Raw genomic sequence first — 13,059 nt, 5'->3', positions numbered from 1 at the left:
GTAAACAAGGTGTTTATTTAACCTGTGATCATCTAGTGTCTTTGTTTTGTAATGTCCCCTTTTCTCTTCATGTTGTTGTGGTTGTGTCTTGAGACCTAGCATCTGTAAAGACACTCCTCTACCATCAATGATTTCTCTCTAGCATTTGGTAATGTTTTAAATTGTCCTGTTCTATCCAGCAGTATTTCTGTAGCATAAAAATTTGAGAGCCAAAAAGAGAATACTTTGCTGATTTTGACAAAGCAATTTTTAAATTTGTATTTGACTTTTTTAAAAATTTATTTAGATTTTTTATTTTACATGTATGAGTATTTTGCCTGCATGTATATGTATGCAACATGTGTGCCTGGTGCTCGTGGAGGTCAGAAGAACGTGACAGATATCCTGGGTGGGTGCTGGGAATCAAACCCAGGTCCTCTGCTAGAGCACCCAGTGCTCTTGACCACTGGCCATCTCTCTAGCCCTTATAATTTTACTCTTAAGAACTTTGGCAATTGATTCTTTACATATATAGCATTTTAAAGCCTTGACTTTATGAGTGAAAGCTATTAGCCCTATGGAGAGACAAGATGGAAGTCAAAACAGACCCACCAGTGGGAGGTTGTCTGAAAGTTTTATAAAAAGAAATTTAAAACTCAAAGGCTGTGATATGTCAGAACTACCAGTCCTACCACTCTAACAATGGGTAAGATTTAAAATTCAAAGCTGAGTATAATGGTCCAAGCTCGTAGTTTCAGTACTTGGAAGACTAGGGCAGGAGAAGTATGAGTTCAGAGCCATCATGGGCTACATATTTAGAAAAGATTAGAGGGCCTGGAGAAAGTGCTTGCTGCTTTTGCAGAGGGCCTAGGTTCAGTCCCAGCATCCCAGCATCCATGTGGCATCACATAACCATCTGTAACTCCAGTTCTATGGGATCCAGTGCCCTCCTCTGGCCTCTGCAGGCATCAGGCACATACATGATGCACATATACACATTCACACATGCAGGCAAAATACTCATAAAAGTAAGTAAAGATGTACAGATAAATAGACAGCCTTCAAAGATCAGAAGGTGTAGGCAGAGTTTTCTCATCCTAGCAGCTGCTTCCAAATTACCACACAGAGGCTTATATTAATTGTAAATGCTCTGTTGATAGCTCAGGCTTGTTACTAGCTAACTCTTACATTTAAATTAGCCCATATTTCTAGTTATGCTTTGCCATGTGGCTCATGGCTTGTTACCTCATTTTCTACACATCCTGCTTGCTCAGTGGCTGGTTAGCATCTCTCGACTTTCTTGACTCTGTCCTTCCTCCTCCCATCATTCTCTCTGCATCAGGCTGTCTTGCTCAGTCTCTTCTTGCCCTGCTGTCGACCAGTCATTTGTTTTAACCATGAGTATAATCCACAGCAAGAAGCCAGTAGCATATTGATTGATAAGACATGGGATTCTGGGTCAAGATCAATGAGAAGAGAGCTTGGTGAGGTGGCCAGGGTTTGAAACCCGCCCCCCCCCCCAACCCCAGCACTAAAAACACTCACTAATCAGGAAATAAACAACCAAGGGATATGTTGTGTTTGTCCTTCAGTGTTGTTTTAACTTCGGCACAATGGCTATGCCAAAATCTACAGCTGTTTCAGCCAGCAAATGCAACTCCACAGTTACTGACCTGCTTCTCTGGCAGCAGCCAGCGGGACTTCTGTTCCTGCAGGCACCAGCTCTGTCGCTGCCACTAAAGGTTGCTTTCACTAAATCTCTATGGCTCTATTTATAAATGAGACTCGAGATTCAAAGGAAAACCTGGGAGCTCAGAGAGGATAAGTAGCAACCAGCTAACCCTCTCTCCTTGTTGGTATCTCCAAAAGACCTGTGCTTCCTTGCCAAACCCAGAAAAGGCTGCACCACTTCACCAAACCAGAAAAGGCTGTGCCACCTCAGATCCCTCCCTGCTACTTCCTGTGTCTCTCTGGTGCTCTACGATTACTTCTGTCAACTAGTTGCTAACACAGCCACTTGACCCAAGGTTGTTTTTATTTAATTATTGCAAATACAAACTTGGGTTCACAGTGTAATCAAATATCCCCCAACACTAGAGGAAGGACAGTGTTGACATATTGTCCAGGTATGACTCCCCAATGGCCACCTACACTGGGCTGAAAGCCTACAGGACTGCACCTGGGAGTGGATTGTGGTTTATAGCTGTGGGTGGTCTGGAAAACTCCAGCCTTTGCTCTGGACTGCCAGTGCCTGGCAAAAGCGATCAGAAGTCTCTGAAAACACACCAGTCCTCAAGTTGTTTTTCTAAAGAAACATACAAATGCAACTCTTGTTTGGAGGGAAAAAGGAGACGTGGGCAGACACCTGACAACACCAGCAGACACCACAGGACAAGAAGACATGTTCAGGTCTACACAGAAGATAAGTACCGTAACACAAACATGATTATTGTTTTATAGCAATAAAAGCAAAGCTTCGGAACGTTGGTCAAAATCATTAACTTCTAGAATTGAGTAATAGCAATAATCTAATGGGTGGGTGAAGAGTAGACCAAAGCCGGTAACTGGAGGGCACTGCAGAAGAAACTGTAAATGAAACAGTCTAAAGGGAACATATGGAGACGCAATAGACTTTTAATTGTCATTAAGTCCCGGAAGACGGTGAGAGTGGAATGCCTTCCAGCGTAGCTCAGGAAAACCTCTGTGGGGTAGACAGGAAGTCCCTGTCTAAGACTCTCACTGTGAGGCTTCAGAAAGTCCCAAGAAAGAGAAGTCATGGCAGCAGTTGGTGCAGCTGTGGGCACAACATCTGGTTTCTCAGGATCTCTGCGGGCCGAGAGGCAATGGAGTGATCGGTTCTTGTTGCTTCTCGGAAATGCTTGCCAACTAGAATTCATTACACAGAGACAGTATCTCACAAGAACTGGGGCAAAATGGAGACATTTCAGAAATAACGAGAACTCACTGCCTGCGTATTTGCATGAAATGAAAGGACAGGAAGTCTTGTTCCTTAGACCAGTGGAAAACAGTCCCAGAAGCTCAGGGACGTAGGAGGGAGTGGAGAGCAAATCATGTTGTAGATGTGCAGTTAAAGCAAACTTGGATAGACAGCAAAAGAGTGATGCAGTGTTTCAAAAAAATGTATCGAGACAAAATGCACAGCAGTGCAATCTCAGCTTAATAGACTTGACCTGTTAGGAGGGATTCGCCTTGACTGGCAGGAAGATAAATTTTAAACTAATGGAAATTTTTAGTGAGGATACATGCTATAAACTTGAGGATGATCACTAGAATACTAGAGAAACTTGCCATTTCCAGTCAGGGAATATTGAGGGATAAAATGCAACAATTAAAAAAAAAAGCAAGAAGGGAAAAAAGGGATCATAGACTGGACAGGACAAATATAAGATCTAACACTAGCTGTAGCCTTCAGCACTTAAGTGTCTGCTCTAAAGTGAGCTAGCCCACTAACAGAGGGAGGAGGGAGAGGAGGGTGTTAAACTTTGGGCTCGGAGAAATGGTCAGCAGTTAAGAGCGCTGGCTGCTCTTCCAGCATGTCACGTAAGAAAAGTCTTCTCATTATAAAAAATTTAAAAATGGTTGATATCGTGTTTAACAAAAACAGACATCTTGGAAGAAAGCAAGTCTGTGGGTAAAGTTTTTGAAAGAACTATAAATATCCTTATAGAGATACTGTATTTCCAAACAGGATAGGATTTCAAATTAGAAAACAACAAGTTCTTGAAAATAAAGTTGATAGCAGAAAGATTATAATAAAAAAAAAGTTGAGGGAACCACTTAAAAATAGAGCTTGGGACAGGAGATAGCAAATGAATAAAGTTAGGTGTCAGCTCCAGAGGTTACAAGTTCAGAAAATAGAAATATCAGGACAAAGGAGGGAAAAAAAGCAAGTGGTGGGGGGTGGCATCAAAGACAAACATTTCTCCAAGTGGAAAGGCTGGGGTTCAGAGAGGGGTTCACCGTGGAGTTCCAGACACAGTGGGTTTGAGAACATACCCAAGACACAGTCATAAAATCAGAATCAAAGATCTCCGTGCTTCCAGAGATGAAAAGACAGTGCCCGAAGCTGGAAGCCAGGAGATGCAGAACTATTTTCAAACATACATTCTAAGCCCAGAAGAGTGAAAATAGGTGAGCACATGTTTTCAGAATTGCAGTTTCAAAAAAAAAAAAAAATAATGTATTTCCCATCAGTTGTTCTCAGAACACTGTGGGGAAAATCTGTCCTGCTAGAAAGAGAGGGCAACAAAAGACTAGGAAAGGGAGTTTAGTAAATGGACTCAGAGAAACACAGACCCTAAATGATGGGGTGAAGAGTCAGCTGAGCGAAGAGAGCTGCTCCAAAGGTTTATGCCAGAAAATACACAGGGTGCCAAAATACAAGAAGATCGGGCAATTAAAGACGAGTTCTGAGATGAAATGTTAATTAATAAAGATCATAGTAAAGGGGAAAACAGAACAGTAAACTCGGGGGGAAAGAAAACATATACAGAAGGGTACGTGGCCCCAGAACAACATTAACACGGCCTGGACTGAACAGCACTTAGAAAGCCGTACTGTAAACAGTGCGTGTAAACTGGACCCCAGTTCTGGTTTTGTCCATATTGGGAAGAGAGAGAAGCCTGGAAATGGCAAGAGGGCAGGATGCTTGTGTTCAGCCAGAAGGAATCAGAGGTCTCTAAAGCTCAAAACTGAAAGAAATTAAAGTATCAGAGACTCAGAAATAGTGAACTCATCAGCTAAAGGGCTGACAGGAGCCCCTGCTGGGGAAGTCGGGTCCAAGGTGGCTTGGACCTGCTTTGTTGTCTCTTCCCTTGGAGGTTGGTGAATGCGTGTTTGTGTGTGGCTGCGGGTGTTTCTGTGTGTGTGTGTGTGTGTGTGTGTGTGTGTGTGTCTGTGTCTGTGTCTGTGTCTGTTTCTCTATCTGGCTTGCTCTTGTTCTTTGGCACTGGGAGGTGAAGCAGGCCCTGACACAAACCCCTGAGTACTCACTGTGTTTATAAAAGTAAAACAGTTGAGAAAGCCACTTACTTCTAAAATGATTTTGTTAATGAATGAGAAGCAGACATTGACGAGATCGTTCGCTTTCACTTTGGTCTGGTTTTGCTTTCTCTGGGGCTGTTTGGGCCGGGAGTTTATTACCGTGTGTTTCTTTTTCTCAGTTTAGGAATTCAGCCTTCCATAATTTGAAAGGTGACCTTATTAAATAAATAAGCTGTGTAATGTGTATTCCAGGTGTGGCTTTAGCGGTTATTCTCTGTCAAACCCGGCACATCAGTGACAGTGTTTTCTTGGAAGCTGCAAAGGTAATGTTTTAAATATTGCTGATTGTATAAACTATGGACTATAGAGCAAAAATTGATCTTAAAACAAGAGTGGGTTAACTATCCTTACGAAAAGGAAGTTAGCAGTCCATTTCTTTTTTAATTTGTCTACTTTTGTATTATGTCAATTTTTTTAAATCATAACTTTTTCAAATGCCTGATTATAAGTTGTGAATAGTTCATATTTCTAACCCTTGTATCTATATCTTGTGTGTGTATATGAAGGTCTCATGTGACCTGTCATGTGAAGGTAACGCTATGACAGCGTAGACGGTGATAACGGTAGAAGATAAAATATAACTCCTTCCATATTCGTAGTGGAACACCACACTCCCAGTAGGAATCCTGAAGAAGTCACGTTAGCTCTAATGCTGATGTGTATTTCCTTCTGTGGTGTTGGCATGTGTGAAGCAGAACATGCCATTAAGTCTTTAGATCTGGTTATTAATGTATTGCTGAACAGTGAGCAGTGTTGTTTTGGTTCTGTTGTGTTTGGTGGGGCTTTTTGATTTTATGTTTTTAGACAGACCCTCATCTTGTAGTGTCACAGTGTAGACAAGGCTGGCCTCAAACTCAAGGCTCACCTGCTTCTGCTTCTGGGTGCTAAGATTAAAGGTGTGTTCCCACCATGCCCACTTGATGGCAGTTTTAATTTCTATATTGGTTTAGTGTAGTCCCATAAGAAATAAAAATTCTGCTGTCTCTACTTTTTTGTTTCTCCAATGCTTTCTTCATTTTACTAGATTCTTCTGTTGAAACAAAAACATGATGCTGGTTTTCCTTTCAGGCCCTGACGAGTCAATTGACAGATGAAGAGTTAGCCCAAGGGAGGCTTTACCCATCACTTGCTAATATTCAGGAAGTTTCTGTTAACATAGCTATTAAAGTAAGTAGTTTGTGCCATCTTACATGAACTCTAATGACGTTTTCTTGTCCTCGTAATACAAGTGCATTAGAACTAAGTTATATTTAGAAGGAAATTTTATGTGATATATGTTCTGATGGTTTTGTTTAAGAAGGGAGTGACGTAGCCCAGGCTACTATGTCCAATATGACCCAGGGAAGGAGACCTGCTCTACGTTACTGTAGGATTGTGAACCTATGCTTGTTGCACCCCTACCCCGGGGAAGGGAGGGAATCTGCTGCCGCTTGCTTCAGAGTCTAGCTTTCCTTTTGAAGAGAAGAAGCTCAGGAAGATGTGCATGTCTTTGGAGCCTGCAACCCCTGACCACCTCCTTAGAACACCGTGGCCAATGGCGGAGCGGAGCGTGGTGCATCATCAGGACAGGGCTATTGTGTGTTCCCCAGTACGCCGCCTCCAGTCACCCCTGCATGCCTGCATGACCAGCTGGGGCTCTTATCTGATGGCTTGCTTTTAGCCATTTGTCAGCATGTCTGAGGGGGAAATGCCAACGTGAACTGCTCTGTTGCTGGGCCTCATGGCCCGGATTAAAGCACAAGCTCATGTTCACTTTGGCAGCACTGAACTTTGTAGCTGCCTGTTGTTACCTGCACTCTGAGAAGGGCCCCGTCTTCCCTTGAAGAGTCTTGTCCCTCCTTTATTAGAGGGTTTTTTCCTTTCTTTTTTTTAATTATTCTTATTTTATTGTATAAGTGTTGTGTCTACGTGTATGTTAAGTATACCACACGATGATGGTGCCCAGGAAGGCCAGAAGAAGGTATCAGATCTTCTGGAACTGGAATTGCAGGCAATTGGGATTCACCATATGGGGTGCTGGGAACTGAACCCCCACTCCCACCCCCCCACCCCCACCCCGTCCTTGGCAAGAGCATCAAGTGGTTCCAACCACTGAACCATCTCTTCGGCCCAGAATTTTAAGTTTCTTTGTTATCTAAAAATCCTTTTTTTTTTTTTTTGTTTTTTGGTTTTTGGTTTTTTGTTTTGTTTTTTCAAGATAGGGTTTCTCTATGTAGCTTTGTGCCTATCCTGGAACTCACTCTGTAGCCCAGGCTGGCCTCGAATTTACAGAGATCCTCCTGCTTCTGCCTCCAGAATGCTGGGATTAAAGGCGTGTGCCACCACTGCCGGGCTTTGTTATCTTATATTCTTAACTCAGTGGATAGGCCTAGGAATTTTAAGAACTTTTAGTTTATTCAACTCTTAAGATTTTTTTTTCCTGCAGAGTTTTACATTTTAATCAAAAGTGAACATTTTTTTCCTTTAAGAGGATGGCACTAAAAAATATAAGAGTTTAGAGTTTGAAAGGAAGAGGTATTTATCACACTAAACAGCGTATCTCAAATGGGGAAAAGCATCAGAATTGCCTGTACTGCTTGTTGGCAGAGTCCTGGGCCCTAGGACCAGGCTTTGGTCATAAGAGGCAGTGTAGATTTGGGGTAAAGCCCAGGATTTGCATTTCCAAGTTCCCAGGTGATGCTGATGCTCCTGGTCTGAGGACTGTGATTAGCACTGGCATGAACATCCGGGTGCCATCTGGATTGCCTGGGAGCTAAGCACTGTTCTGTGTATCCCAGCAGTGTCCCATGTGTTGTAGGAAGGAGGAACTGTCTAGAACCAAGAATAGCAAGTTACAAGCAGGAGAACTTGTATGCACAAAGATTCACAAAAGAACATGGTACATATCAGAATTCACTCTGAAGGCAGCAGACAGCTGCTGAAGGGTTGAATCGGCCTTATGTACTTCAAGAGAGTGGCTGACTACAGCCATGTTTCTGGATGTGTCTATTCCTTTGTCGGTTCTAATTTTTTTGTGGGGGGCGGTGGGCGCACACATATTTAAGATTGCATTTTGCTCTTTGGGGCAGTTCTGATTAGGAAGTAGAGTCGCCTGAACAGCACAGCCTTTTAGCAGGGCTGTGGGAATGGTGGCTGGTACTTGCATATAGATTAGCCTACTAGAATTTCAATTTGTTTGTTGAATTTAGAGAAATACTATAATTCTTCTCTACATCAAGAAAGGTGACCAGAACATATCCAAGTTGTCATGAGATAACTGATAATTTTTATTTTATCTTTCAAATTTTGCATAATTTTAAAATAATTTGAAATTAGTCAAAGTAATATTATTTTATATTTTGGAAAAAGAAAAGTGCCATTTTTCTGTATTTGTGTCTGTGTGTTGTGATGCTATTTTAGGTTAACATTCAGAGCCTAAACACAGTAATACTGTTTATTTTCCAGGTTGCAGAATACCTGTATGCTAATAAAATGGCTTTCCGATACCCAGAACCTGAAGACAAGGCCAAGTACATTAAAGAGAGAATATGGCGGAGTGATTATGTCTCCCTGCTGCCGGATGTGTATGACTGGCCAGAGTCTTCACTGAAGCCTCCTCAGATATCAGAATAGACGCTTTCCCATGAAGACGCTCCATGCTGCAGGGAACCACTATTTTTAGACAAAAGATAACATTCTCAGAGTTGCAGTCGTCCGTGTGTTTCCTCCGCACCACTTTGCCTGGCATTTTTTTTTTCTTTTTTCCTGTGAATCTCTTTCTTTGGGAACAGATCTGTTGGATATACTGTTAATGCCCACCCGAGCCCACAGTCCAGTACTACGAATGCTTTAGTTCTGCTGGCGGTCATCCCGTGTGCTCCTGCTTGAGCCTCCCACGGTGTTTTTGCTGTTACATGAATGTATCTTTCACTTCCACTCAGTACCTCAAGGGCTGTGGATATGAATACAAAATGTTGAGAAGAAACCAAAATTTAACCTAACTCCAAAGAAAAACTGTCAGTAGTAGCTGAAACTGTTCTTTTATATACGCTTCATTTACTTTCATGCTCTGAAATCCTTTTGTAGTAGACAGATATGGGGAACTATGAAAACAATTCCCGATTTCCTAGAACTAAATCATGGCTAACTATAACTTTATAGCAGAGTGGGAGGAGCCACCACTGCCTTTAGACAGGCTGGGCAGCCATCTGCAACAGTGTACAAAAACCACTTTTGTCTAATAAAAGTCCTACCTTACATTCCATTGTTTCAGCTACATTATCTTATTGACGGAACAGAAACTTAGGTGTGTTGATTGTGAAAACATAGTTTCATCGTCTTCAATTCTAGTCGAGGGAGGGTCATCTACCCAACACCTTAGGACGACTGTCATGTGATTTGGAAATCCTATCTGAAGGACTTCACCACAGTCTATACCTTTTTTTCTGTCCCCCGTGTTCTTTATTTTGCAGTAGTTAGAGAATTTCCTATGACACATTCGTTTGAGTATTGGTAGTGACGTCTTTCTCTGCTGAGAATGGATAATAGGTTTCCAAGCTCAGTGGATATAAAGAAAGTAGAATTAGACCAGGAAATGCCTTCTTTTGTTTTCTCATGGCAGGGTCTCACTATGTAGCTCTGGCTGTCCTGGAACTCACTCTGTAGACAGGTCTTACCTGCCTCTGCCTGAAGAGTGCTGGGATGAAAGGTGTGTGCCACTGCACCTGGCAGGAAATGTTGTTTTTATCCCAGGAAGATGTTAAGCACTGTATGAAGATGTCAGTGTTCATGGGTCACATGTTGGGGATTCTGAAGGAACTCTCTGAAGTGTTCTGAGAAATAGCAGTGTAGCTGGGATATTTGCCTATCTCAATGCTTTGAGGGACAAAGCTTGTTTTTGTTTTGAGACCAGCAAGCTGGCCTGGAACTCGCTATGTGTCCCTGGCTTGCTTCCAAGTGCTGAGATCATAGTTATGAACCACATGCTCAGGGACAGAACTTAAAAATGCTCACCCTGGAATGGATGCAGTACAAAGCAATTCATAGGTACATATCACAGTACATATTTTATACTCTGTAGGTGGAAAGGACCACCTTTCCAGCTTCCTGCTTAAAGAGATTGAAATTATGATATTTAAGACTGCTTAATGTGCACCAGACCCCAGGTTCAGTCCACAGGACCACCCCCAAAAGAAGCAGGTTTGAAATGGCATTGCCATTTTAAGTATAGGTAGATATGGTGGTTAATAGTAGTCAAAAGTCTGTTTAGTAAAATAAATCATAGTTTTATTCATCTAAAGATGAAAGATTATACAGGCATGGGTCCAGCACTGAGGCAGGAGGACCTCAAGTTCGAAGCCAAACTGAACTACTTAGTATCATCCTGTCTAAAAAAAACCCCACAAAATGAAAGCAAGATGGTTCAGTGGTTAAGGCCTTTATTCCCAAGCCTTGACACTTAAATTTATTCCTGGAACTTGTGGTGGAAAGAAAGAACCAACTTCCAGAAGTTGCCCTCTGACACACACACAGACACACACCATAAATGTAACAAAAATCATGAAATAGGTTTTTTTTTTTATGTTCTTGTTAACATGTATGTAAAATCTTAGTTTGGAACATTGCACGTATAAAAATTGCCAGCTTTTTGTTTATTTACTAAAGATGAGGACATATGCTGAATTAAAGTAGTCTTACTAAGATGTTGCTTATTAAATATCTAGTACAATTCACAGCAGTCATTTTTAAGGAGAATGGCAAAATGAAATACAGCCTGCTTATAAATATCAATTATTGGATGTCAGTTTAGATGTTTTTAATCTAAGAGTGGGAGGCCATGATGGCATTATATTGAGGGGGAGAATTATTTGGGCCTTCCATGGGTAATTTTGCCAAGCAAGAAGGTAATTATTTGGAAGAGTGGTAATGGGCTTATACTCAGTGGAGTAGATGAGCTTCCAGTCATCAGTAGGAAAAGGGTCCCTGTTTTCTTTCTTTCCATTGTGATGCACAGATGTTAATGTTCTAAGAGTTTCCTTAAACCGTTTTCCGAGAGTGGCTTCTTAACTAGAAGTTTGCTTCAGAATCACTGTGAACCTTTTAAATGGCGATTATCTTTCCTCCCCGCCTTCAGACTCCTAAATGACCTCCTAGGGTGGGGAGCCCTGGCAGGTATTTTCAGCGGAACCCCCAGGGTTCTGATGGGCACCTTGTTCTCACAATCACTGCCATAATGTGGGACATCGGGGTCATCTGGATGGTTGGCCCCATGCTGCTGGTGCAGTTTCAGGACAGGGTTCACAACCTTGCTGTTTTTTTTCTTAAATTAATTTTCATACACTATATTTTGATCCTGTTCCCCCCCCCCCAATCCTCCCCGATCTTCCCCATGCCCCTACCCACTTGATGCTCATCTCTCGGTCTCTGCTTCCTCAACAACAAAGATGACAAATGGAGTGTCCCTGGGTGTATCGACCCACTCCAGGGGACTGTCACTGGGCATGTCAACACACTCTAGGGCAGTCCCCATGCCTAGGAGTACTTGTCTAACACGAAACAGACTCGTGTTTTTCCGTCTGGGTGTGTACTTTTGTTTTGGCTTACTCTTTGGTTGTTGAGGTCTCAGATTTCTAATGACCTCACTGGTGGTGCCCATGTGGTTGGAGAGAGCTGGCCGGGTGGTTTTACGTTGCACGCACTTTTACATTTAGTGCTCAGACGCTGTATGCTTCAACATTTATGAAAAGGGTCAGCTGAAATTATACAGAATGACCTGCATCTAATTTTCCTTAGTTGATAGAGGATATTTTTGGAGGTTAATAAGGAAGCTTTATATATATATATATCTTTTTCTGAAAACATAATCTGTAATACTTTATTAAGCTCTAGTGACCAGTTTGTATTTGTGAAACAGCAGCTGTCCAATGGCTATTTGTGGGGCGGTGTTCTTGGTCCTCTGGAAGGACTTGCTGGTCCTTGACTTTTCTCTAAATTCCTGGCTTCTGGAGAGGAGATTTTACAAAGTTACTGATGAATTCGGACTGACGTCCTAAGGAGTGCAGAGCGGAACATTCGTCAATGCTCCCACAGGGCATGGTGATGTGCAAAGAGCCTTGCCTTTGGGGAAAGTACAGATGTCCCTGGAGCTTTTTGTTTGGGGCTTTCTTGTCAGTGTTCTGGAGTTCACCTACACAGAACCAGCCCTAGTACAAATCTCAAAGCTCCTTACTGGAAATGGGATTCCATTTCCAGAATCCTGCAGGGAACAGCAGCAACAGCCTGTTTCCATTCAAGGTGTACTCCAGTGCAGACTTGTTGCTGACACACACCTGGACGTGTCTGTTACCAACCAGTATGATCTGCACTTTGTACATGATGTTAAAACGAGACTCACTAGCCAGAGGCGCTGCGAGCCTCTAATCCCAGCACATGGGAAGTAGGAGAAGGATCGGAAGTTAAAGGCCACCTTCAACCACGGAGGTCAAGACAGCCTGGGTTCCATGAGACCCTGCCTCAGAAACCCAAACCTCTAAAGATGAGCTAATGATACACACTAGATACGTTAAATGTTCAAGATAATTCAGCTGTAGAAAAAACGCCTCATCTGAAGTCAGATGTCTTAATATGTGCTGGAAGAAAGAGCGCTGGGTTTATGTTTTTTCTTTCAAATTTCAAGACATTCAGGTAGTCCAAAGGAGGACATGCCTTGGGGAACTCTCTAATCTTTACTGGTACTTAAAGTATCGCTTAGGTTTTAAAGCAATTTCTTAAAGAAAATTGTGTCCCTCAGAGAGAAAAAGGAAATGGTCTAAATAGTTGGTTTGTGTTACTTTCACATTTAATTTTACCTTGTGTGCTTCCAGGAAGGCCCAGGCTAGCACACAAGTAAGTGTATCTTTGGCTAAGTAATTATTTCCCCAATAAATGGACTCTTTAATTTTTTTTCTGCTACATAATATATGTGCAGTCTTACTACCTTAGACATTGTTCCTACACTTCATATCCTGTAAGTCTTAGACTCCCAGACATCTGTTGGGT

At 42.1% G+C, this 13,059-nt stretch overlaps 1 protein-coding gene across 2 annotated transcripts in view; it reads left to right on the top strand.

Annotated features, from left to right (window-relative positions):
• The window catches only part of Me2 (malic enzyme 2), a 45,301-nt gene extending 36,017 nt beyond the window's left edge, over nucleotides 1-9,284 (top strand). For both annotated transcript variants that reach the window (XM_028864724.2, XM_028864725.2), the window contains 3 exons: nucleotides 5,236-5,306; nucleotides 6,112-6,210; nucleotides 8,488-9,284. In XM_028864724.2, coding sequence (XP_028720557.1) covers nucleotides 5,236-5,306; nucleotides 6,112-6,210; nucleotides 8,488-8,655 — 338 coding nt within the window. In that variant the 3' untranslated portion in view covers nucleotides 8,656-9,284. The remainder of the gene's footprint in view (nucleotides 1-5,235; nucleotides 5,307-6,111; nucleotides 6,211-8,487) is intronic.
• Nucleotides 9,285-13,059: the final 3,775 nt, after the last annotated feature.

The sequence above is a fragment of the Peromyscus leucopus genome, chromosome 19, assembly GCF_004664715.2.
Source record: "Peromyscus leucopus breed LL Stock chromosome 19, UCI_PerLeu_2.1, whole genome shotgun sequence".
NCBI classification, from domain to species: Eukaryota; Metazoa; Chordata; class Mammalia; order Rodentia; family Cricetidae; genus Peromyscus; species Peromyscus leucopus.
The sequence above is the reverse complement of the archived record's forward strand: the minus strand, read 5'-3'. Positions and strand labels throughout refer to the sequence as shown.